The 26,964-nt window shown below is 39.5% G+C and overlaps 1 protein-coding gene across 1 annotated transcript in view; it reads left to right on the forward strand.

Annotated features, from left to right (window-relative positions):
* Positions 1–25,379, forward strand: part of foxo6b (forkhead box O6 b) — a 28,840-nt gene extending 3,461 nt beyond the window's left edge. Inside the window, exon 2 of the mRNA XM_067412096.1 lies at positions 23,685–25,379. Within this exon, the coding sequence (XP_067268197.1) occupies positions 23,685–25,379 (1,695 nt within the window). The remainder of the gene's footprint in view (positions 1–23,684) is intronic.
* Positions 25,380–26,964: the final 1,585 nt, after the last annotated feature.

The following is a 26,964-nucleotide window of genomic DNA, read 5'->3' on the forward strand; positions in this document are numbered from 1 at the left end:
AGTAAAAAAAAAATACTTTCCTTTTATCTTCATTATCGTAATCTTGTTTTAAGAGCATTAAAGTGAGAGGAATAGGCATGGAAACTGTAGAAGAGATTATGAGCACACACAGAAAATAAAGAGTGAGAAAGAGACAGAGATACATGAGCAACAGTGACAGTAATTTTGTAATAGTTGACTGGGCTTCTCAACCACCCCAGCTGTGACAGCTCTGGCCAGTCTGGCATTGATGCAGGGCAGATCTCAGTGCCAGGCTATTTGGCCAGAGTCGACGTTCAGTTGGATGCCCTCAGCTCTGGAGAAACACTGTCATCGTTACTCTCACAAAAAATATGTAGAAGAAGTGACTGTAACACAGTTGGCCATATTGGCATCCTGAGGATGATTTGAGGAGTGTGGAATAGTGAAAACTGCACATTTACTGTGTGAAAGCTGGATTTTCTTTAGAAGTAGACTAAAAAGGATAAAAATGCAGACAGTATTAGTTGAAACATGACATATAGAAATTAATTATAATGGCTATTAAAGGGATAGTTCACCCAAAAATGAAAATTATCCCAAGTCAATTGAGATATTAAGAAAATCACATTTGTGATTGTTGTGTCCTAGGTATATCTATATATCTATCTAGGAAGGAACAGAAAAAAAGGGAAAAAAGTAAAAGTAAAAAAAAAATACTTTCCTTATATCTTCATTATCTTCATTATTCATTTTTAAATATATCTCTGATTGTGTTCGTCTGAAAGAAAATCATCATATACACCTATGATGGCTTGAGAGTGAGTAAATCATGGGATCATTTTCATTTTTGATGGCTATTATGAAAATGATCATGGGATCATTTTCACATTTGGGGCTATTATTGGAGACAAGATCAGTGTTTGAGATATTTGAAAGAAAAATCAGTATGTCTTATCCACAGAAGGGTGTCACAATATACCAGTATTGATGATAGCCATGATATGTAAAAAAATAAAATAAAATAAATAAATAAATGATCAATATCATGTTAATACTACATAAAAGATAGTATCGTAACTATTTCAGCATCAGTAACTGCATCTGGTTGACACTCCAACATAGTAGGTGGCAGTATTGCACTGGGCACCACCAGTCATCATATATAGAAGAAGACAACACAGTCGTTCTGCCACAGAAAATCAAGTAGACGAAAATTGCTTGCCAGCGTGGGAGTTTTTTTTGGATTCTGTAAAAAAAAGATGAGGTATTAGACACCCCGGTCTGTAAAAAGTGTCGATCATCAGTAAGTTATTTTTTTACATTTTTGTACAGTGATGGTTACAGACTGTCTCTCTCTGTGATTCCCATCGCATTTGTTTTTTTAGTGTGATTAATTAGCCAAAAAGAGAAAACACATAAAAAAAAGTAAAAGACGAATTTGACTGATAGCATTATTTATTTATTTAATTTATATAGATATTGCAATAATATCGTTATCTTAAATTCTTTTGGCCACTAATATTGTATAGTGAAAATCTGATATTGTGACAGGCCTAATTGGCAGACTGCTACGCAACATCTGGGGGTAAAGGTGCAAAGGTTTTTATTGTTAGAAAACAACATTTGTTTATAAGGTTCAGAAGTGAAAGTGAGTTATTTGAACAGGCTGCCACTGTGTTCTGTGCCAGGCTATTATTGTGGTAGTATGAATTCCATCAAATTCAAACACTTCTGCAATTTACAGCCACAACTGTGGCTGGTTGTTGTACATGTTAGTCATATGGTTTCTTAAGTCGGTAGTTCTTAGCCAGAATAAGTAGACCAGACTAATAGTCAAATAATTTTAGTCAGTGAAAAGATCCTGTTATCTGCAAGAAGGACTTGAATTCATCTGGCAATCTTATGCGTTGGCACATGTATTGTGCTGGAAATGCTTTGAGATATGACTAGGGATGTTCTAATAGGTATCAGTTGGGTGAGCCAGGAAAATACAAAATGTTGGTTTGATGTCCTTTCTTTGCTAGTGTACTCTTAAACATGGCTAAATTAATTTTTAGTTGGTCATACATATTTAAAATGTACCTTTCTCTTCAAGTTAAATGGACCTAACAGTCTGTGGTGTATGTAAAGATTTGTCCAGTAAAATGCTCTATAGGAAAAGAATGTCTGTTTCTTTAAAATTCTTTAAAAGTCTGTTTTGTAAATGCACTTTCCAGGTCTTATGTTCCACCTCTCATTGACTTACAATAGGGACAGGAACTTTGATATGCCCTGCCTACATTTCTTGTTTCAAAAAAGACACGTTCTGATGGAAATTTCTAACTATATTATGTTTTGGTGAATTGGTGGTGAATTTGAATGAATTCATACAATCTCATTTGTACATTTACATATGATTTTCTTACGGCCCACTGGTGGTTAGGTTTGGGGTGTACCTTCATGCTTATTTTATTTCTCTCAAAAACATAGATTTGACCATCAATACAAATTGACCATCAATTTATCAAAACTTAAAATACTTACCTTTTTTTGCAATATGTTCACACAGAAAACTTTTCATAGGCAATTTATATCAGACCAGGCCACCTTCTTCCATTGCTTCCAATGCTCCGTGGTCCAGTTCTGATGCTCATGTACCCACTGTTGGCACTTTCTGCCGTGGACGGGTCAGCATCGGCACCCTGACTGGTCTGCGGCTATGCAGCCCCATACACTGTGATGCATTGTGTATTCTGACACCTTTCTGAAGCAGTATTAACTTCTTGAGAAATTTGAGCTCCAGTAGCTTGTCTGTTGGATCAAACCACACGGGCCAGCCTTTGCTCCCCATGTGCATCAATGAGCCTTGGCTGCCCATGATCCTGTCGCCGGTTCACCACTGTTCCTTCCTTGGGCCAATTTTGATCAAATCCTTGCGCTTGCCCATTTTTCCTGCTTCTAACACATCAACTTTGAGGACAAAATGTTCACTTGCTGCCTAATATATCCCACCCACTAACAGGTGCCGTGATGAAGAGATAATCAGTCATAATGTTATGCCTGATTGGTGTATATATAGTTATATATATATATATATATATATGGCAGTGAACGGGTCCAACGAGTTTGAAACTCAAGAAAGTGCATCCATCCATCATAAACAAACTCCACACAGCTCCTGGGGATTAATAAAGGCCTTCCGAAGCGATGTGTGTGAGTAAGAAAAATATCCTTATTTAACAAGTTATAAAGTAAAATATTTAGCTTCTGCCAGACCGCCTTCCATATTCATCTGACATTGTGTCTGTTATGCTTATTTCTTAAGTTGAATACGGAAGGCATACGATGTAGTGTAAGCGTTCTGAACTGCGAGAGGCATTACATTTTCTTCTTAAGTTGAATACGGAAGGTGGTAGCATCACAAACATCAAAAACAGCTCTTACGCTTGAGCAGGAATGTCTCAACAGGTAAATGTAGGCTACTTTCAACATATTAGGAATACTTTTAGCTGATTTGCTATGTGTCATGAGAGTAAGCAACTGAGTAGCCAACACTCTTGTCTGGAGTGAATGCGAGCGTCTCACTTATTATTAACCCATCCAACGTATCTGCACCGGGCACATTCTTTGACATTATATATATGTATATATATATATAAGCTAATACTCTAACCTCCGGTTTTAAAGACAAAGCTTAAGCTAGTTCTGGACTAAAATGCATGTTTGAGCTGTTACAACTGAAAGCATCTTGTACTGACATATCTTAAAATATGTCAGTGCCATTGTTTTCTCTCAAGGTGCACACCAGTAATGTGTTTTTTCTAGTGTATGTATATAAAAGCTACTTAAATATTTTAATTGAACTAATGCCAAATCCTGGCTAAGACTAAGCCCTGTCTGTGAAACTGGGCCTAACTGTTTGATGATCCATAAATATTATATACATGATGTGTTGTACAACACAAGATACTATTTGTGCATTATTATATGCATGTTCTGGAATTGTTTATTTGCGTGTGTGAGAGACAGTCTGACGGGATTTCACGTCCAGGGGGGTGCAGCTCTCGTTAATAATTCAGATGAGGCTCGTTATCACGGCAGCACAGATCCTGCTCTGATTCCACCTTAATTAAAGCCATGAAGCTCTGCTCACACACTCTTTAACACACACACATTCACAGCCTCCAAACGCTCACACACATCCTCGAGTGTCACGTGGCTGCTTGCGCCTTTTCCATTGTAGCTCTTGTGCTTTCAGAAAAATGCTACAGTAATATATTGTAATCAGATTCCCAGGCATGATTTTTCACCTGGTGTTGCCGCCTATAGTGGTTTAGCCTCAGAATCGAGTAAGACAGGCGCCTTCATGACCTCTGACCCTGACCACAGTTTATTAGAGACCTTTATAGAGCCTGTACACATTAAAGACAATTGACTCTGAAGCCTGGCATGTGCTGCTATTATCAGGTGCTTACATATTTAATCAGATCTTCATAAGATTCCCCCCCACCGGAGCGCTGGGCAAACTGAGATTGATGAGCTGTAATGGGCGAGAGGAGAGCAGCCATGATTAATGCATGCGCAGAGGAAAGCCTGCCAATGCGGCTCACTGGTGCACTCGAGATCCAGTCGGGCACCTTCAAGTGTATGACTGACCCTAGTCTCATAGAGCAAACTTTGACTATCCACATCAAGTATGGTCCACTTTGCTGCTTATTCATGACAAAAACCACCAACTTAGACAGGAAGAGTATGGTGAGTGACATTTAAAGTGATGAACCACAGATTTTGTCTTTATGTGTCATTTAGAGGTGGAAATGAGGCCATGAGATATCTGCAGGCTAAAATTTGCAGAAACGTGTGTAGACTAGGGCTGCATGATAAACCACGTTATTTTGTTTTTCTGCGATATATATAAAATAAGTTCACCAGATTACTTGAATAGCTCTATTTGGAAAGAATGAATAATTCTAGAAAGATTAGGGTGATTTAAATGAAACAAGCAGTGCTTTATATTTTTTCATTTAAGTTTTCAGGTACAGAAAATGAATAATCAAATGTAAAATAAAACTGCATAGTCTTCACAAATTTAATGTAATCTGTGTGAAAGCTGCAAAAGTGATTTTCTCTGATTTGATAATTCATGAGGACACAGAAAGCAGCAAGAATATTAGCCTGCTGTCACTTTAACCCCGAACATGCGCATACAATATAATGATACATATCCGTTTTCTTTGTTTGCATTACCAAAGCCATAAGCTACTGTGTTTACAAGGATACTCGCAGAGACGGACATTTTGATGTAATTTTGTGTGTATGTGTCCGTTCAAGCAAAAACAGATGCAAAAGTGAACGGAATTTGGTGTTTATGTGCGTCTGCTTGGTTTTGTATGTGCGCAAAGAAAACACACGAACACAACTGACAGGACCTAAAATGCGTAGAAATGATGAACTTTTGCACTATGATGGTTAAACTTTGCAATTAATCCAAAAAATTTGAACTGTGGTGTTTGGTCCATACAGATGCTAGACATCGCACATCCTGCGATGTGACTATCACGGCTGCATACATCGCGATATCGATGCTAAAACGATACATCGTGCAGCCCTAGTGTAGTCCAACCTGATCTCACAAGAAAAACATAACTATTTTACAGTTTTGCATGAATTTGTATGATGTTGCACGAAAACATAATTTTTAGAAAAAGTAAACAACACACAGACTGTACAAAAAAGCACAAATGAGAATTCATTCAAATGAATTAGCCACCAAATTAGAGTGTTTCATGTAGACTTACTGCCCTTTTCCAAGTATGATATTTCTAGAAATGGTTTGGTTTACTTACAATGTAAAGCCCTGTTCACACCAAGACAAATGTTTTGTGCTAAAATTTGGCGCGACAAACTATTTCATTTGAATTAACGGCTGTTAACGTGTCTGTTTAGACCGACACGGACATTCACATGCTGCCAATGAATTTTTTTTTTTTACAGAGTGGTGTTCTAAATGATTTCTAACCCACTGCGAAGAAAGTTGGCCGACCAATAAGATTTGCTCCTTGGGTCACATGCCCAGCTCTGCTGTTACATAACACTACAACTTGGTGGCGCTAACAAACAAAGTTTTCTTCTAAGCGGTAGTGAATGGCAGCAGAACAATTCAGATCTGACTTGTCTCTGTACTTCTCTGGTGTCAGAAATGGATATTTTTTGAGTTTCTAAAAATGCTTTCAGAGAGTGAATTTGCATATTCATTCAGTTCGTCTGCCTTTTTTTACACATTGATCTCAACAGACAAATTGCATTATGAAAATTGGATTAGATTTTGTGTTGAATTTTTATGTTGGTCTGAACAGGCCTTAAGTTTAAAGCATTTTTCTTCATCTGTGTTATCGCTTGCCAGGTGAAAATCAAACCTAATTGCTTATAAAAATCTTTTACTTAGCTAAATGAAGTACCATTCATGTCTATAACACAAACTGTTTGAGGAAAGTTATGCTAACCCTAAAGCTTAGCATCAGGGGTTTGTTCAAATGAACAATCAAGCAATAGTTTGCTTAATGAAATGTTAGATCCTGCCAGACAAACCAAGAATTTGGATCCACTCTCTTTACCAGATCCTGTCAGAAGATATCCGTTTTGTCCGGTATCCAAAAGCAGTTAACGTAGAGAGGGGAAGAGCAGGAAGCAGGAGACAAAGTTATAAAAAAAAAATGAGTTTATTGAATAATCTTAGCTATGTATTTATTGATGGTCAGTTGGACTTCATCCTACAGAATTTCGCTGGTCACATTCAGAATTGGAAAGTTTGTTCAGAGCAATATGGTTTTGAGATCAAGGTGATTTTTCTCTTTGTGTTTCTTGAAGGTATTTCTTGTCATGGAAAGAAAATGCAAACTGGTTCTCTCTCTACATATTTCACTCCGAAATATCTGAATATTTACTTTCTGGCTTGTAAATTTTATTTGCATAACTAAATGGGAGATAAGCGTGTGTGTCCGGGTGGAGGAATATTTTTATGAAGCAGACAGTGTGTGGATTTTGTTTGTCAGTTTGATGAAAATGGGTCAGGATGCAGGCCCAAGCGTTTAATATGCTGCCCATGTCACTGCTAACTCTCAGACACGACACATAGCCTGGAATGAACCCTTGTAGCACGTCCCCCTGTGTCTCGCTCCCTGCTCGACAGTCTCATTCTCTCTCGGTGTCTATGGATTTTTTGGTTTCTCTATCTTTTACACACTTTTAATGATATTTGCATATTTTTTCTTTCTTTGTGTAAAAATTCATAAAGTAATGAATACAAAATTTCTGTTGGAATTTTTATTATTATTCGGAACCAATCCTAAAGGATTCTAATGGGATCAAAGGAGAATTCTATAAGATTCAAACAATATAAATTGAAAATTCCACTTTATCCACACTATGTGTCTTAAACAAATTTCTGTATGCATGGAATAGCTAGATGACCTACTAAATGTTTCCATATCACAGAGCAAAGTGTGTGTGGAATACTGTATCCCACTACACATTGTGCTTCACCTGGCCTTCTATTTCAAGTGTGACCAATGAATCAGAGGTAAAATCCACTGTGATTTTTAGCTTTGTTGACTGTCAGACTACCAAAAATGAAGTTGTTTTTATAAGATGTTGACTGCCCAGTACATGTGGTCAATTGTGATGAAAGTCTTTTGTAAATCATACAGTTTGGTATATACAGTTCACATTGGCTTTTACCCAAGATTCCACTGGGATCATATCCTTCACGCAACAATTGTAAATAACAGAAAAAATTGACAGTGTGCACCCAGCTTTAGAGGATCTTTTAGGATTAGTTTCAAATTATGATAGAATAGGAAGCTTGAACATATCACTTAAAGGGATAGTTCGCCCAAAATTTTGGCATTATTTATTAACCTTTATGTCGTTCCAACCCTGAATGACTTTCTTTCTTCTGCTGAACATAGAAGAAGATATTTTGCAGAACAGTTTTGGTGACCAATGACTTCCATTGTATGAAAGCATCAACAACACTGAGACATTTCTAAAAATATCTTCTTTTATGTTTCACAGAAGAAAGCAAAGTCATACAGTATTGGAATGACAGGAGCGTGAGTAAATGATAACAGAATTTTCATTTTTGGGTGAACTAAACCTTTAAGGATTTTGTTGACTTCGGAATCTAGTGTTCATTTGAGGTTGTAATTTTCTCATTCTCTTTGCAATAAGTGTGCAATAAGTTTGAATGAAATCTTTCTTTATGTCTCTTAACATACACATTCACACATGGTTGAGTTAACATCCCTAATGATTTATAGCTTCACCCCAAATTTTGACTGCATCAAATCCTGGATTCCATTAGGCATCTTTATTGTCTTTGATGGCTTGCCATCGGACTCCATCAGTGTGTTAATAGTGACATTAATCTGCGTATTAACTAGTGCCAAGGAAAGAAGGATGGAAAAGAAAACCATGAGGGAATTAAAAAGAGGAAAAAGACTGTTGGAAGAGGGGTGGTAGAATTGAAATGAGACAGACATCTATTTGAAACAGTCCGTTTTGCTGTTTGAAATGATTTAAATCTATGTCAAAACCAGACAGATTTTGGAGCCTCATTTCTTGAGTGACGCCATACTATTTCATTTGATAACCTCACAATAAGAAAGAATACTTATCAAACATTACCATAAAACATAAACGACAGCAGCTTTAGCTATAGTTTCACACTAAGCTAACAGCAATATAAATAATACTGTACTCCCTCCCCCATGCAAAAACAAATGCTGTATTTGTTTTTTGACTAGTCACAAATCACAAATGAATGAACTCTTATGAACATCATTATCATTATTATTTCATAATAAATTGTTGTTTTTCTTCTTAAAAAAATAGCATTTTATTTTTAAAAAAAAATGTTATGAAAATATAATATAATAATATAAAATAATAATATAATAAAAAAACACATAAGGCCGTCCAATTAAATAAGTCAGTTTAAAAGTGTTACAATTGTGGCTATTCAACATATAAAAATCTGTAAGATTTTAAATGCTTTTCAAAGAAGTATCTTCTGCTCACTAAGGCTGCATTTGATTGATCAAAAATACAGTAAAACAGTAATATTGTGAAACATTATTACAATTTAAAATAACAAATGATTTCTATTTTAATATATTTTAAAATGTCATTTATTCCTGTGATGGTAAAGCTGTATTTTCAGCAGCCTTATACTCCAGTCTTCAGTGTCACGTGATCCTTCAGAAATCATTGTAATATGCTGATTTGGTGCTCTAGAAACATTTTTTATTAGTGTTAAAACAGTTGTGCTACTTGCATGTGTTAATACATTTTTAAAAAGAACAGCATTTATTGAAATATATATATATATATATATATATATATATATATATATATATATATATATATAAAATAAAAATTTATAAGTTTTTACTGTCACTTTTGATCAATTTAATGCGTCCCTGTCAAATAAAAGTATTAATTAAAAAAAAAAGCAGTAGTGCACATTTTAATATATTTTATGCAAATAAAAAAATTGCATACTGTGTACAGTATACGTATTGCATATTTCAGCAAGATGTATTCAGAATGTAGCCAGTGAGAACTACACAGAGGAAAAGACACAGAGAAACATTAAACCCTGTGATTGGGAGACACTCAAAGACATAAATTGAAATGAGTTTGAGAATTGGACGGATATGTGGAAAGACGGCTGTGTGTTTGTGGCTGTAATTGCGTGACTGTGAACAGTGAGTTGGCCAGCCTGCGTTCTTCTCCTCTCAAGACAGATAATGAGAAGCCTAAAGCCAATGACACACTACTTCTACTATTTTTGCATTTATATATATATATATATATTATAAAAATGCAAAAATATATATACACACAGTATTCAAAATGATGTATGCAGAACACCCGGATGACCTATTTCAAACTTTGCCAAAAATGTGCAGTATATAAATATGCAGTACAATATGCAGATTACTGTATGTGTGACCAATGTGTCCAGTGAACCAGAAGTAATACAACAGCTGTGATATTTAACTTAACTGACTTATTTTTTGATCATACAACAAAAGTTAATAATTTTTAAAAAATCGCTGTATATTGTGTACCGTTTCATATAATATTTTAAGAAATATTAATTGTATACTATGTAGTAAGCAGTATGCTACTGTTCCATTCTGAACACAGTCTCTCTCCTCCCGTCTCTGTTAATGATCTGCTCGGCCTGCCGAGCTGAATCTGAGCGATGCCCACCGACAGCGCCACTCAGGCGGAAAGACACACACACTCACACATAGACATATAGAAGAGAGGAATATCGCAGTCCAACATTTATCCAGAATATATGAATAAACCCACACTGACACAAAATCTCTCCATCACATGTGCAAGGGCAGACCTCAGCAGTTCAGCACATGTAGAGTTCAGACTGTAATGCTGCATGCTAACACGCTCGCATAATTGTGGCAGAAAACACTCACAAAAAAAATCACAAATAGTGTACAAAAGGAGGCGTAAAGCAATATAACACAGTGATAATCGACACGGTTAGTGTTCCTGAGTGTTCTCACTGAAATACGTGGAAGAGGTCAAAAGTGAGGTCATATTGTCTCATGCCTCAACACTTGATGCTAATGTATCTTGAGACTTTAATGCTCATTGAAAGAGAATAAATTTCATATGGTCAACACCACTTGGTATCACCTCTCTGGACTCCTTGAGAAGATCATATTTGTCATATTATTATTATTAATATGTTTTAGAACAGCTTTAGATTTACATGACACCATTAACTAAAAACTGAAAACCTTTTTATACGTTTTGGCCGTTCATTTACACGACAACAGCGTTTTGGTTTCCTGAAAATGCAAACTTTTGAAAATGGGTTTTAAAGTGCAAGTTTTTGAAAACGGTCTCCGTGTAAACAACAAAAACGCGAATCTACGATTACGTCATGCACATGCGCATTAAATGTTCAGTCCATAGTGTTTCATAGACATCTAATGGCCTGTCAGCAGAATACAGCGCTGTTAGTTGTTTTCACGTATACATATGAATGGGGATCGTATTGACAATGGTGTCGCCTGTACGTGGAAAACTTAAAGGAAAAACTTCTCTGTTTTAAGCATATCACTGTCATGTAAATGACCCTTAGAAAAGAACCATCATGTACTCACCATCCTCATCATCCCAAATGCATATAATTGTTTACTTCTGTTAACAACATGAGACGTTAATGTTCTCACAATTAATTTAAGTGTAATTTAGGAGTCTTGAGACTGCTGAACTTCAAAAATGGCAAAAAATTACTATGAAAGCACCATAAAACTGCTTCATATGAACAATGTGCTATTTCATATCTTCTTAAGTCATGACATGTTTTAACAAACAGACTGAAATTTAAGTTGGTGTACACTGAAAGTCCTATCCTCTTCTGAAACTCTCAAAACTCATTTAAAATTTTGAATACTCCACAAGGTTTGAATATTTTCATTGAATAACGATAATTCAGTAGTGTGTTGAATATATGAATTTGATTAAGCTTTAGAGCATTTTTTTTTCATTATAACATAGTCAAAAGAAGCATCCCAATCAATCACAACACCCATTACATGAGAACATTTTGAGACATTTTAGAGATCTCTTCTGAAAGTCTAGAGGAGACACATAATAAAGATGCATTTTAGATGATTTCTTAAGTGTAACGTGTAATCTCATAGTTTTTGAATGGAATATTTAAAATGTCATCATTATACTGTATGTATGGCTATTCCAAGATTATATGTTTCATACATTGTTTGGTGACAAGAAATATTTTGCCTATAGGTCTTTGGGAGATGTATATTAAGTGTGTGTGTATGAATGTGAGGCTGTTGAATATTTTGTGTGTGTGTGTGTGTGTGTGTGTGTGTGTGTGTGTGTGTGTGTGTGTGTGTGTGTGTGTGTGTGTGTGTGTGTGTGTGTGTGTGTGTGTGTGTGTGTATGTGTCTGTGTGTGTATAGACTTCAGCTTTTTAATGAAGTTCTCCGTTAAGTCTCCCAAAGACTTCACATTCCTCATACCCCCCCCCCCATACACACCCCCGAGCACACACACACAACCAAATGACCCCTCCCCCCATTGCAACACACACGCTCACACACACAAACACTTAAAACACACATTCCAAGCATCCTCATTAGCAATTCATGAGCTGAGTCTCATTAGACACTAAGTTTTAGCGCGGGCCTCTGAAGTCGATGGCTAGAGCTGTTATTAATATTTCATATGTCTTCCCATTGAGGAGCTAAAAAAAAGAAGTTGCTTCGCTTCGGCTACAAAGTCGCTCGAGCTCTCCTCTTTTACCCCTCTTCCTCTATTTTCCCTCCTTTTTCCCCTTCGTTAGACTGCTTTTATGGACTGCCTCTTTCTTCGCCGCTCCATATCTCCGCCCCTCTCTCCAGCGCACAGACCCTAACTCAAACTGACTTAATTGGGCTGTCTTTGTTCGAAGAAATGTGGACCTACCTTACATTTTCCCATAGATTCAGACCAAAGAATGAGACAAAACACAAATGAGATCTCTTTAATATCTCAAAAGTAATCTCAGATGTCTCCTCTAGACTTTCAGAAGAGATCTCTAAAATGTCTCAGAATTTTCTCAGATTTAGAAAGATACCAAATTCTGCAATCAGAGGTTTCAATATGAAGTCATCAAATAATCTGAGCTGTTATCCAAATTCATTGTATAGCTCTATACTTTTAGTAAATGTCAAAAAATATCTCATTTGTGTCTATTTTTATTTCTTCAAATGAATTTTAGGAGAAACATCTGAGACTTGATCATTGTAAATTAAAGATATCTGAGAACTCAAAGCTGAAGTGTGTTTTTGGATGTTGTACACTATATGTTGAGAAAACTTTAAGCAAGCCATCCATGCAGTAGGTTGATATTCCTCAAAAAAGCTCAGTGGAGCATTCAAAACATTGCTCTATTTGAGAATCCTGATCAGGGCTGTGTTTCCCAAAAGCATCGCTAGCCAAAGTTGATCATAGAAACCATTGGTAGAGTGGTCACTGTGATCTACTTAGATGTATGATGTTTTTGGGAAGTGCAGCCAACTCAACCAATGGTGGACTGGGCTATCTGTTGACCGACCAATGGCAGACAGGCAAACAATCCTTATTTTTACAATTCTGTTGCATTCGTTAGAATGAATGAAGGTGGAATGATGGAAAACTAATGGGAAGAAGTAATAAGCAGAGATATAGCAGAATGCTGTTCATGTAGAATTAGAGACAGCTAAATTGGGAGAATCCCAAGTGAACCCTACAACCCCTATAAAGAGGTTGGGGGAACAGAGGGGATCAGGGATGGCCGATACGTTGTGCTCTGGAAATAAATGCATGCATGAATAAGTCAATAATGGTCATGTCTCGAAATGTGTGCATAAACAAATGAACGAATATGCGTGTGTGTGTGTGTGTCCATGTGGAAGGCCAGACTCCCTTTCTCGACAGACGCCACATTCCCTGTGAATGAGAAACAGACCCGGACAGAGGGATGAGAGACAGATAGATGTCTTTAACAGCCTGATTCAACTGTCTCTGAGTGAATTCCGAGAGCCCCCTCCTTCCGAAACCAACTTTATTCCCACTTTATCTATGGGAGAATATGTGCCAATGCTCCTCTGTCTCTCATTTAAACAGAGCTGTCATGAGATCCGTAATCAAACCAAAAAACCTCACAAAGGCAGAAGAGCAAGGCAGTATGGAACCAATTGTGATCTAACAGCAGTCAAAAAATTTACATCTGAGACAGCGGATTCAGATTCAGCTTTCTCTCCTCATTTGACCCTTTTCTCCTAAGCTTGATCAATATCATCTCCTTTTCTCTTCGTCTTCCCACGTTTTCTGTCACTCTCTCATTCCAGGATGTTGTTTCCACAGCAGCACCGTTGCGTTTTACAGGGGTGTTGATTTGTTGCGATGATGTTTCTTGCGTCTCCCCTGAATATGTTGTTTAATGAATCTTTTGCGCAGTGCAGCGTAATTAATTTGTATTCTGTCAAGTCTTTTATCAGACACACCTGTTATGACACGTCGCTTATATCAGGTGATTTGATAAATGGGAGCTGCGATGTGCTGTAGCGCTTAATGAGGAATCACAGAATCCAGTTTAAGAAACTTCCCAAAAGCCAGGCGAGTTTTACGGTAGTTTAACGAGCAGGGCGGGGTCGCTTGATGACACAGTGCATACTGGGAGGTGACGTTCAGCATGCTGGAGTGTTTGCTTTGAACAATTAGAGGTAGTTTGCGGCCATCTTGTGCAGTCGCTGGCGGACTAGCACAATAGGACGTGGTGCGGTAAGCCGCCGAGCCGTTTCATGGGAAAGAGCGCCTGAAAATGGCGCTCCGGAAGGCGTCCTCGCTCAGTCTCTTTACAAGCGCCTCTTTTATTTTCCCTCTTTCGAACTCTATCAATTTTCCCAGCACATTCTCTCCCCTGGTTTTGTGGTTTGTCTGCCACCCCTCCTCCATTGCTACCCTGCTTGCTGTGTTCTTTATAAAGTCTTTCTCTTTCAACATCATACCCATAACCCCTTTTACACCCCCAACACACCCTCACACGCACTCCGACTCTCCTACATTCAATTCCCTGTCTTCCTTTCTTTCTTTCTGTCTTTCTCTGCCTACTATGGTCAGGTCTCATGGGGAAAGACAGTTGGCAGGAAGCAGGCTTGCTGCCATAGCAACAGGATCACTCCCTCTCCCACAGGTCTCCTTAGCAACCGGTAGCTTGGCATTGTTGTAATGAGCGGACCCTATGTGCCAGGCTAACAGAGCACAAGTGTGTGTGTGTGTGTGTGTGTGTGTGTGTGTGTGTGTGTGTGTGTGTGTGTGTGTGTGTGTGTGCGCATGTATGTATCCGAGTGCATATTTATTTGCTATGTCTCATTGTGAAGATTTTCTTTGGGAGTTAATACTGAGCATCAAATCTGTTTTGTGTATTCAAAATATATATGAGGTTTTTGTCCTTTTACATGAACTTGAATATTAAAGGATACATCTTAAACGCATTAATGTAGCAGGTTTTAATTAACAATCATGTGACCAGGTGCTTCCCAATCTGTTTGGGGTTTGATTAAAGCGATCAGCTCATTCCACGCCCTGCAACCGAAATAATCGATGCGTGACTTAATTAATGATTTACTAATTAATTGTGCATGCTCTGCCTAGAACAGAGGATGACTTTGTGCTCGATGATAAAGTCAGTCATAGTTGTTCATGCTTGAGTTTTTGCTTGCGGAGAAGGCGACAGCACAAAAGACTTCAAAAAATTGCAATGTGAATCAGAAGCCTGCTTTTTTTTCTCTATACATTTATTCACTGTTATTTATCTTCGTAGTTGAGTCAAAAAACAAATAATCTTGTCAATTTTTGTGTTATTCATTCAACGTAGTTCTTTTACTTGGGCATCAAGACCCACTCTGTAAAAATCAATTTTATAGTTTCAGCAAAATATTTTAAAATTCTTAAAATTAGATGTTCATTTTTCTTACCTTTTTATATTTTAAGTATAAAATAAATTTGGTTAGATCTGAGCTTAAAACAAGAAGAAAAACATTGCCAATGGGGTAAGCAAAGCAAATCTTCATATCTCATGCAATTTTGCTTCTCATGTGAATTTATCTTGCTTTAAGGATGTTTTGATCCTTTTAATGGAAAACAAGACACAAGTACTAACTAATAAAATAATTTTATATAGTGTGTAAATTATTCAATATCATTTTATGTTGTTTTATCACAGCAAAGTTTATATCACAACAAGAAGTGTGCATCTGTGCATAAGACCCAGGTGTAAGACAGTTCTTCTGAGTCTGTGCGATCTCCCACAGGTGTCTGTACTCTCCACCTGTTGTGTGAAAGCTTAGCTGGGGATCGTCATCATTTCAAGCTAACGTTGCTCTTAGCGCTGCCCCAGTCTGGGCTGCATGCCACGCGACGACCGGGCAAACGTATGCCAGGGGGCGGCTGTGCTATGCTGTGCCCTGCTACGCAATGGCGAAGAACTGGCTTTTGTGCCCCGAAGGTCTGGTCAGCTCTGGCATGCAGGGCGGATTTTCCGATCCCCTGCACCGCTCTCAGATGCTCCTTAATCTGCCTGCTCTATTTTTAAACCTCCCTCCCCTCTTTTTGCTCTATCTGTCCATCCTTCACTTCCTCCTACTCTCCCTCCCTCCCTCAGGCTCTCCCCGTTCCCAGGGAACTTGGCCCGGCTCGCCCAGCAGCTCCAATTAGAGCTCGGTCCAAGGGGATGGAGCTCACTATCTGGCTGCTCCCACCTACAGGCCCCCAGGGGCTCCGGCTCATTTTCCGTGCCCAGTCTACCTCTCTCAGGTTAGGCTAAAGCTCCAGACGCAGCCCCTCCCTTCCTCCCTGGTCCCTCTGGTGTGTGGGCATTCCACAGGGAAGCAAGCGGTGAGAGAGGCCTTCTGTCACCTAAGCGTTGGCTGTAATTATGGCAATGCTCTGTTTTTAGGAAATGAATGCTGGGCTTCCATCATTAACAATGTCTAATTTAGTTAGTTTGTCGATTTGAAGACAAAACATTAAATGTTCAGCCAAAAATGAAAATTTTGTTATTTACTCACCTCATGTTATCTGTTTTTTCAAGGACAACCAAAAGAGGATTTTCAAAGCTCTTTTCCATATCACAACATTGTATAAAAAACAGTTATTATGTCAGAAAATCTCTATTACAGCTTTTAAGTAGCATAATCTCTACTGCAACTTTCCATATATTCAAACTGGCACATCCATTGGGGTTTAAGGATTAAAGATGTCAAACTTTGTGTGACATTTGGGTGAAAACAGGGGCGTAGTTTGTGGGGGGGATGGGGGGGGGGGAGGTAACCCCCCCAATATTCAAATGCTTCGGTTACAACCCCCCCAATATTTCATGAAAATCACAGTAGATCAAATGAAAAATATGTAGAATTCATTTATTATGTAACAATAATTTTGTTTCCATTCAAATATGAGTTTGTCATAATAAATTAGACAAAAAAAAAAATACCTCCCCCCCTCCATTGAACCGATTGGTAACGCCCAACCAATGCGCGTCACACTTTCACCAAAACAACGCGAGTGGCGCTCTACTGTTTGAATGGGAGAGTACGGGTAGCACCAAAAATTAAGAGAACCGCTGCCCAGCCGACTATATTAAACTTCTGTTCAAAGAGGGACTTTAAAAAGAATAAAGCATGTACTGAGGAGGTATGAGAATATTGTAATAGCTAGGTACACTCCACAATATTTTAGCTAGCTAATCCATTGCAATTTAGCCATAACTATCAGTGTGACTGTAACCAGTATCCAAAACAGTCGCCTGTTTTGTTAGTTCATTTTTCAATAGTGTCTGGAATTATCAATGACAGAAGTATTCACATCGGTGTTTGTTTTCTTCCTTAATTAATCTGACTTTTGAACGAATTGGCTGAATGAACGATTTAAGTGACTAACTCAATAAAAAAGCGAATCGCTGCCGCCTACTGGCGGTTTCAATATTTAACATAATTTCTTTCTTTTTAGGATCAGTTATGTTAGAATTTTATGAATGGTTATACATACATTTCATAAAGTTATGAAGATAGATAGATAGAAAGATAGATAAAGAAGAAATAAATTATCCAATAACGCTAAAACAGATTATTATTATTTTTTAATTAAAAAATAACAGGCAGCATACCAACATTCAACCCCCCCCAATGTTGAAACCAAATCTACGCCCTTGGGTGAAGATTATTAATAATGGCAAATAACAAAATTTCAGTCTGTTATTAGCACAGATTGTATGACTCTGAATGTAGCATGTCAGTCGTATGGAACCCTTTTTTTGGTGTGGGTGCATAAATAAAGATTCTAACTAAGAGAACAACACAAACTCAGATAAATTAATAAATAAAACACATTGTGTATTAACCAGAAATAATGATGTTAGCATGTATTAGAACTGTTGGATCCTATAATTTCATATTGCTCCATTCGTCACATTACCCACACCTCTCTCTGCTCTCCACTGTTCCCATTAATCGCCTGTGAGTTCTTTCTTTTTCCCCAAACAGTCAAGCACCGCCCGTGACATCACTCACAGGAAGTGCATCTTTAGCGTTGGCTAATTTCCATCGATTGCCTCCAGACAGGCTTAGCAGACGCGCCCTGTTCCCACACAGAACTCTCATTTTAAGTCTCCTCGCCTGCAGGAGTCCTCTCTCGCTCTCTCCCTCTCGCACAATGAACGCAGTCAGCGCTTTTATCTCCTACCCCACTTGTGCTTATTATCAAATAAATGCGAGGCAGAGAGATACCCATTGACAGTAGCATGCATAATGACTGCTGGCTGTGTGAAATGGATTAATAAATAATGGGTGAACGCGGCTGAAAACAGCTTTTCCAGTCCTGCGAGCGCACAAGAATGCTCGACAGAACAATCCCCCAACACACGATCCGTGCGTTCCGAACCGCGTCGAATAGAACACTGGGCAGAATGTAAAACAGAACGCTGCCTTGAATACTCATAGGAGTCTGCTCAGTAAATTAGAACGCTCCTTAAAATGAGAAACAGATCACTTGGCAAATGCATGGAATAGTTCGCTAAAACTTTGAGGAAGATAGCATCTTAAACATTGTCTTTTTTTTTTTTCTTTTTTTTTTCGACTGAAATATAGACACTACCATACATGTGGCCTTTTGTACTGCTCAGAAATTTAATCAAATCTTAGGCACTTAGTGACTTGTTTGACCTTGCGTGAAAAATGAGCTGCTATTCTTCCAAATCCCATTCATTGCCCATAGTGAAGTTGATCCAAGGGCCCTAATCCAAGGCCTATATCAATGAATAGTGGACTAAAACACTGTATCATAGCACCATTTGATTAAATCTCCTTTTTGGATCCACTTTTGGGAGAAGATTATCTGACTAGGGATCTTTCTTTTTTCAGATTTATTTACTATGACGTCTTTGTACACTCTCTTTTAAAACTTTTTTTTTTTCTCTCTCTCTGTAACATGTATTACTCTTATATTTCCTTAAATTTTACTCTCTGGATACAAACACAATTTATCTCTGATTTCTCCCAAGGCTTTCCATTAGCGTGTAGATCCAACCACTAACAAACCACTGTGTTAATGTAAGTGTTGAAACCATCCCTTTCTAGCTGTATGATATTTTGTTTTTGGTGTGTTGGGGCAATTGTTAAGGCTGAACTTTCCATGTAAAAGCAGCATTTTTATGACTTGTCGTGGGCAGATGTGCCTAACATAAAAACAAGTGGGCAGAGGCGACCAATGGCGCCAGGCGGTCAAAAAGGTAATGATCTTGGTTCATAAACCTCAATTTAACAAATACCATAAATAATAAAAAAAGAATCTTAAATTGTGAATAAAGTAATTTAGTTGCCTCTTGCTAAAAATAGGGTACAAAATAATTCTTGAAAGTTGAAACCATTAAAGTCAGTTGTTTTATTATTTTCTGTTATAAAAAAAAAAAAGAATGAGTTACACAGTTGCAAGTAACAAGTTAAATTAACCCAAATGTTGATTTATAGTTATTAATGAACCAAAGTTTACCCTATCTGTGGAATGTGCCAGTTCTTCAATGAAGCATGAGTACCCTGAATCTAATCTAGTCTATGTAGTTATGTAATGAAACTCTTCTAATTTTTTCCAATTTGATCTTGATGCCAATTATTACGCCCGTCATCACTCTTTCTCTACACACCTCATGTCTGGCCAACATATGATCCCTTCAATCCCTGTTACTTTGTTGCATTCCAGTGGTTATAATCAGCTAAGGGGCCGCCAGATTTAACCAGGATTAGCCCTAGATTTCTCTGGATTATGCTGGCTGGAGTGGGATTAAACCTGATTGCCAGATTTTTCCGGTTTGCCGGGCATATTTGAAAGTGTCTGTATGTCAGGTCTGTATATCAATGTGTTTGAACATTTCTTCCACTACATTCTATTTGGAAGCTCAGCCTTTGTGTGTATATAACTAGCAGGGTATTTTTAAAGTTGTGATTAAAATGCTGGAGGTCAGTGTTGCCCACTGGTAGACGTTACTTGACCGTATCAGATGGCATTGAGCTTCACTGTCTGCATTGGTAGTTGTTACTTGTGGTGGGAAAGTATCATCTAAGTTAATAGTTGCAGATGTGATAGTGTGCAGAATAGTTGCAGAGAGTGTGTTTTTGTGTATCAGAGAGAAAAAGCAGGTCATAAGCAGAAGGCTACATGGCTGGCCAGCAAATGACTCAGAGGTAGAAGAGCTTGAAGGTGTCCAGGTCAAATTCCAAACCACAGACCTGCTATTTATAACGCTCACCACAGGCCGCACCACCACAGCAATTGTGACTTCATGAATAATCTGCTTTCATCAAACACCCGGCACTCTACCTCCCCCCCCCCATCTTAATGGAGCCACTAAGGGCAAAGAGTGGATCTTTTCACAGACTAAACGACAGCGCGTGGCCTTTCAAGTCTGAAAGTTGTCATGTTTTAAAAATGCAAGCTTTCTTCAACAAGCTCATGTGTAGACGGCTGTTTGGTGAGCTGATCTGTGGAGTGGCGGGGTGCTGGTAGCTACTGTGAAGTCATGCAGCCTATAGTTGACTTGCTAATCACTGTTCCTCTGAGACAGCTCAAGCGACGGTGTGACTGCTGATGATTGAAGCTCTCTTGCGAGTTGGGCGAGTCGTCTGACTGTCAGAGATGAAAGGCTGTTTGCAGTTTACCTGCAGCATCAAACGGCATCTGCCTCTCTCTTCCCCCCGCTTCTCGCACATAGCTCGTCTCTTCCCGTTTCCACAGTAGTCATGGTTACCCCTGCAACAGAGCGCACTTGCCGGAGCTGTCAGGGCGTCGCGCTCAGATCACCTCGCGCAGGTCGTTTTGGTGTGCAGTTCCCATTCGTGACACCGTGCTTCAATTTGGCTTTGATTAAGTCGGCCCAGGAAGCATCTGGCTCTTTCACCAGCACGGGGGCTTGTGTAATTTGGCAGAATAACCGGTGGAGAATAAAGCCCCTTCCTGGGGGGTGAGGGGACGTAAATACATCTTGCTTATCCAATTTCTCACCGCTCTGAATGGGAGCGGCGCAAAAAGCAGCAAATCTGCCACTGGTGTTGGGGGAAGAATTAGCCCCTCAGGTGTGAGGTGACACTGAAACAGCACGCTCTCCAAGATTAGCCTGCTTTACAGTCGATATCCAGCTGTAGTGTAAATTTTGCCAAGGTAATTGGCTCTTTTCAGTGACTGATATCTGACCACTCATGTGAGCGGTAATGGTTCTCAGAATCACTACGGAAAACAAGAGGCTGCTTTCCGTAAGGGGTGCGATGGGGGATTATGGAGTATAGATGGGCTGATAGACGTACTTGAAGCGTAATTGTATTGTGGATGATTGAGGGACAGGAAGTAGCTTTGTTTTGTCTTATTTGAATTTTTTTTCTTCAGAGCAGGTGAATGAAATTAGTGGTGTGATTTGTTGCGGGATGGAGAGTGAGTGAAAAGAGAGTGATAAACAGATGCGGGACACAGGGAAAGAGATGAATGAGTGTGAGAACGAGGGAATCTAAGTGAAGTAGGGTGTGAAAAGGCTTTGTAGCTTTGAGAGGGAGAGATGCTGTGTGTTTGTAAAGAGTGGAGCTCGCACTACATTACTGTTGCTGTGTACACATGTCAACACATTATATGGATTGCTGTTAATGTTGAGAATTTGATGGACAGATTATGGTTTTCCTGCTGAAGAAAGAGAAGCTGAGAGGGATATAGAGATCAGATTGAGTTCTCTGAATGATGCGTATCAGACCTGTTGTCAGGGATGGACAACTTGGAACATTGTCCTGGGACCTGTAACGAGGGCCCTCTATGGTATAGCCTATTCATTGCATCTGGGGGAAAGGGGCCAAGCATAAATATTGTCCCAGGTCCCAGGAATTTTAGGCATGACCATGGTGTGAACACAAGGGTACTGTGATAAGAGCATGCAACAGGGAGAAGCAGATTGAGGGATTTGGCCCTGTTGCGTTTTTCAGGGATGGGTAGGAACATGCTGTTCCAGTCTGTTCTGAGTATTGATGCTGTACTGTCTCAGAGTTGTTGGCCTCATTCTTTTTGTCTGTCTTTCTTTCTTTATGATGTTCTGTTAACCTATCACATCATTCTCTCCAGCTAATCAAAAAATTAGCTATTTTCAAAGGAATCCATTCCAACCTTAGTAGAAACTAATCAATAAAAATATTTGATTACAAGAGATTTGTATAACACATAAAATTATTTTAAAAATCTTGTTGGTTTTAATTATTTCTGCTATTTATGTGTGAAGGTAGTGGATAAATACTTTTAACGTGCTATTGCGAGTGCAGTCTTTACACTGAAATAATGAAGTTATAAGGTATGGGAGACCTTGCTATATTGTGAAAATTGAAGTGCATTATTAGACATGATGCACACCGGAATGTTTTGCGAAAAGCTTTTGCTGTGACATTTATAAATGTGACTGACTTTATTTACAATATTGCACAGTCTTGAGTGTTATATTGGTTTATTAAACTGCATAATAATAAAATAAAGTCCACATAATTTCATTATAATTGTATTTATTAAATCCAGAAGACATGTGAAGTAACAGAAATTAATAGTGGGCTCCTGTAAGTTCTGTGCAGTAATATACACAACAGCTATGTGAACAAGTGTTTCACATCTTAGTTGGTATATTTCACTGCTGGAACAATGTATTGACCAATTCACATTGAGACTGTAACTATCATTAACATTCTTGACTCCATTGTTGTTGTACATCAAATTAATAGATGCATTTCTCTGTTGCATCTGTATCACTGAAGCCTTTCTCTCTCTCTGGTTTTTGTTTCCTTTGTCTGGTGCTTCTCCAGGATCACTAGCGTGCCAAAATCACGCCTCGCTCTCGCTTTCTCATCTCACTCTCTGGCTTTCCCTCATATTTCCCCAAGACTGCAATCGATAGAGGCGTCTGTGATCAGGTTGCCACGTGTGATTCATTTGGGTAACCTTGACTACGGTTTGATGTGCGTGTGGACTTGGCTTGGCTAGCTGCAGCGTGAGTCAGAGAAAGCGTGTGCCGTGCAGGAGCTGGTCTGCTTACAGTATTGATTTGCCTGAGCAGCCAAGAGGGGTTTCACCTCTTCCTGCAATGAGTGCCCTGAACTGCTTTAGAGTTTTTATAGGAACTTGCATAATTCTTGTGAGAATATCAGTTGGTTTGAACAATGCTTTTGAATACACCTTTAAAAAAACAACAAAAAATCTTGTATACCATTAAACATTTCTTAGAATAATCTTTTTAATACATCATAGTTCAGGGGTCTTCTGCAGGGGGTGTCCATAAATTACTGTTTAATTTGTGCAAAAAAGTGTAAATATAATATAGGCATTAAACTACGGTTTTGTACATCATCAGTGATTAATTTGGCTCTACAATGTTTGTATTATAATATAAATGTAAATATATGGTGCAGTATGTTATTATTGGTCAGGCTTCTACCTATCTACCAGGGGACCTTAGCCTGAAAAAAAGTATGTTTAAATATCTTAATCTTCTACATAAGTTGAAGACATACAATACTAACAATCTCACTAACAATCCTCAAATCTAAATCACTAATGCCTCAATCTTATTTCTTCCTGTTTTCTCTCTACAGAACTCCATCAGACACAACCTCTCCCTACATACTCGCTTCATCCGTGTTCAAAATGAGGGAACAGGAAAAAGTTCCTGGTGGATGCTTAATCCAGAGGGAGGAAAGATGGGTAAAGGACCCCGCAGACGAGCTGTATCCATGGACAATGGCACTAAGTACCTGAAGAGCCGAGGCCGAGTCAGCAGGAAGAGAGCTGGAGCTGTGGGAATTGGCCGAGAGCTTGGAGGACCTGGAATACAAGGTTCACCAGAACATGGAAGTCCAGCGGGAAAGGGAGTAATGGGAGTTGGGGGTGAAGAGTTTGATGCCTGGACAGACCTTCACTCCAGAACAAGTTCCTCTGCATCAACATTAAGTGGATGCTTGTCTCCTATTCTGGCTGAGACAGAACCTGATGAACCAGAGGAAGGAGGATTATCCTGCTCTGCCTCCCCACGACTCTACCCTAGCCCCACCAGCACAAGATCTCCAGCCCTGGGAACAGGCGGACATTGTCCATCTGTCGAGCTCCCACACCTAGCTGATCTAACTGGAGCCATCAGCTTGGAAGAGGGCTACTCTCAGCCTCTACCACTTAAGCGCAATGGCTATCACTATGGCCCTGGACCCAAAGGAGAGACCTCCTACTGTGGAACAGTCTATGGCCAACCATCCATGGGCATGCTTAGGCATCATACGCCTATGCAGACGATTCAGGAAAACAAGCCTACCAGCTTCCAGCGTGCCCTTAGGGCATACTCAGAGAACAATGCCCTTGAAAGTCTGCTTGCTGGAGGGCCACAATATTGTGGTAAGGACATGGTTGTGGGGCAAGGAGGAGCATCCCATTCACTTATGCCACAATCTAACAGTGCTGTGCACTCTCATGGCCACAATCAGAGCCACAATCACAGCCAGAATCACAATCATAACCCCGAGCATGGCCACAATCGCAATTCCAGTCAAAGCCTACACAATGGCCATGGAGTAACTCACGAGCAAAACCCAAGCCATCATCATAATCCCAATCAAGCTCATAATAAGCATCACCCAGGTCTTGACTACAGTCACCACAAACACCACCGTGGCCATGACTATGTTCAATCTCATGACCACAAACTCAATGCTAGTCCCAATCCCAACCACATGCACAATCACCTGCAACACAGCAACTCCAGACAACCAGACCTTTCTCCCAGGGTAAACAATGACATGTTGCAACCCTACAATCACAAATCACCCAGCGTTTATGGGTCACGTGCTCACCTCCCTTCCACTGCTCTGCCTCCTAACCCTGCCAGTGTCTTGGATGTACCCCAAGACCCCTGTCGCTTGGCTTCAGCCCCCCATCCTCGCCATCAGTCCTACCCAGGTTCCCACCTCCATCAGGGCATGACAGAACCCTGGCAGGGGTATTACCACACTTCACAGAATCCTAATTACCATGGCAACCACCAAGCTAACCATCACCAGGATCCTCACAACCGGTTGCAGTCTGAGCTGGAAATGGATGTGCACCAGAGCAGTCTGGATTGCGATGTGGAATCCATCCTCCTGAATGACTTCATGGACTCAACAGAAGGAATGGACTTTAACTTCGATGGGTCGCTATCACAGGGTGTTGGCATGGGAATGGGTTTGGGGATGGGAATGGGAATGGGGGTGTTTGCAGGACCTCAGCAATCACACAACAGCCAGAGCTGGGTGCCTGGGTGAACTGTGGGGGCATTGCGGACCTACATACAGGCAAACATTCAACCATACAGCCTTCTGAAGGGCAGCAGGTCAAGTTGGGAACTCAACTGTACAAATTGACCAAGATTCCCTTTTGGTGATGTCAGATTCTGGACTCATAATTATCCCTTGCCCATCCCCTTAAAATCCCCACCCCCTCCTTCTATTCCATTTACCCTGCTGTGGAATAATGTCATAGCACCCTATCAGTCCTTTCTGTGGTTCATGTCCTTCAGTTTGTGCTCAATTCATCACTTTGAAGCACTTTACATCGCCATCCATTCCAATGCTGTAACGACCACCCCGCGACCTGGGAGGAATCACATTGTCCGCTGGCCTGGGTTTAATGTATGCAAACGACTTTGTTATCCTTCCTGAACAAAAAAGTAAATAAATAATTAAGCGTTGGTGTTGTTTTACTAAACATGAGTACAGGATTGAGCAGTTGCTATAGCTGTCTGAGTGTCTGTGCTGTCATTTGTGCATTTGTCAATGTGTGCGGGTGTATGAGCGTCTGAGTGTGGAGCTGCTTTTCATTGGTAAATGTACGCACCTCCTCCCAAGGAGGTCTATTGGATGTCCCTTTATTGTGGGCCAGGACAGTCATCCATCAGACACACTCTATTGATATTCAGCATATCCTTTTTAATCTCCAAAGTAATGCACCAGCTATGCATCACTGTTGCAAATAGAATGTGATGCTTGGAGTGCGCAGGGCTGTTTTTCCCCCGGACACACAACGGCTTAATGTGTTTTGGCGAAAGTGATGATTAAAGTCACTCTGCAGTAAGTGGGGGGCAGGGGGAGGGGGTATTAGAAGGAGGTAGGGAGGGCAGAGATAGAGAGATAGAGGGGGAAAAGGAGAAATGCAAATATTATCACTATGCCCCCTTCCTCTCCATTCTGTGAATTTATAAAGCTTTCCCTGTAATGAAATAAGGAACGATCCAACACTACCGCACATCCTGTGCAGAGCTCTTTCCTGGTTCACCTCGGCCTTGCTACTCTGTGGCAGCCTTTCTCGCTCTTCAGCCAATGCACTGGCTTTATTTTAGATACAATAGCATCCTCCATTATCTGTCTGTGTTACCCTAGGTAATCAATGATGATTGATCAAATCTGAAGCTTTGTCAACCCTCATTAACTGTGTGTTCATTTAATACAGTGCTGAAATTGGGAAATTTATCCTATATGAGTTAAAGCTTGACTAACCTGACTCAGTAAATATTGGATGGTAGTGCTACCTCAAGGTTGCAAAAAGGAAGGTGTCTCATATTTGAGGTCATAACTTCACAATTCCACCATCTTCCAGAGCTTTTCTGTCCTACACTAGTGAACTGCATGTTGATTAATCCAGTCAGCAAGCAAAAAATGGGTGCTATCTTCTCTTTGCAGACTTCCCCTATTATGTTGTCCTTATCCAGTGATCTCGCAGACAGTAATTAAGTGCAAGTGTGTATTTTCTCATTCTGAATGTAATAAAACACTAAGGATTCAGAGGGAAGGACTCCTCAAATTATGCCATGACTTGGTGAGGTTGGAGGAAACATGCGGGACACATTTATGC

The sequence above is a fragment of the Chanodichthys erythropterus genome, chromosome 15 (genome assembly GCF_024489055.1).
Source record: "Chanodichthys erythropterus isolate Z2021 chromosome 15, ASM2448905v1, whole genome shotgun sequence".
NCBI classification, from domain to species: Eukaryota; Metazoa; Chordata; class Actinopteri; order Cypriniformes; family Xenocyprididae; genus Chanodichthys; species Chanodichthys erythropterus.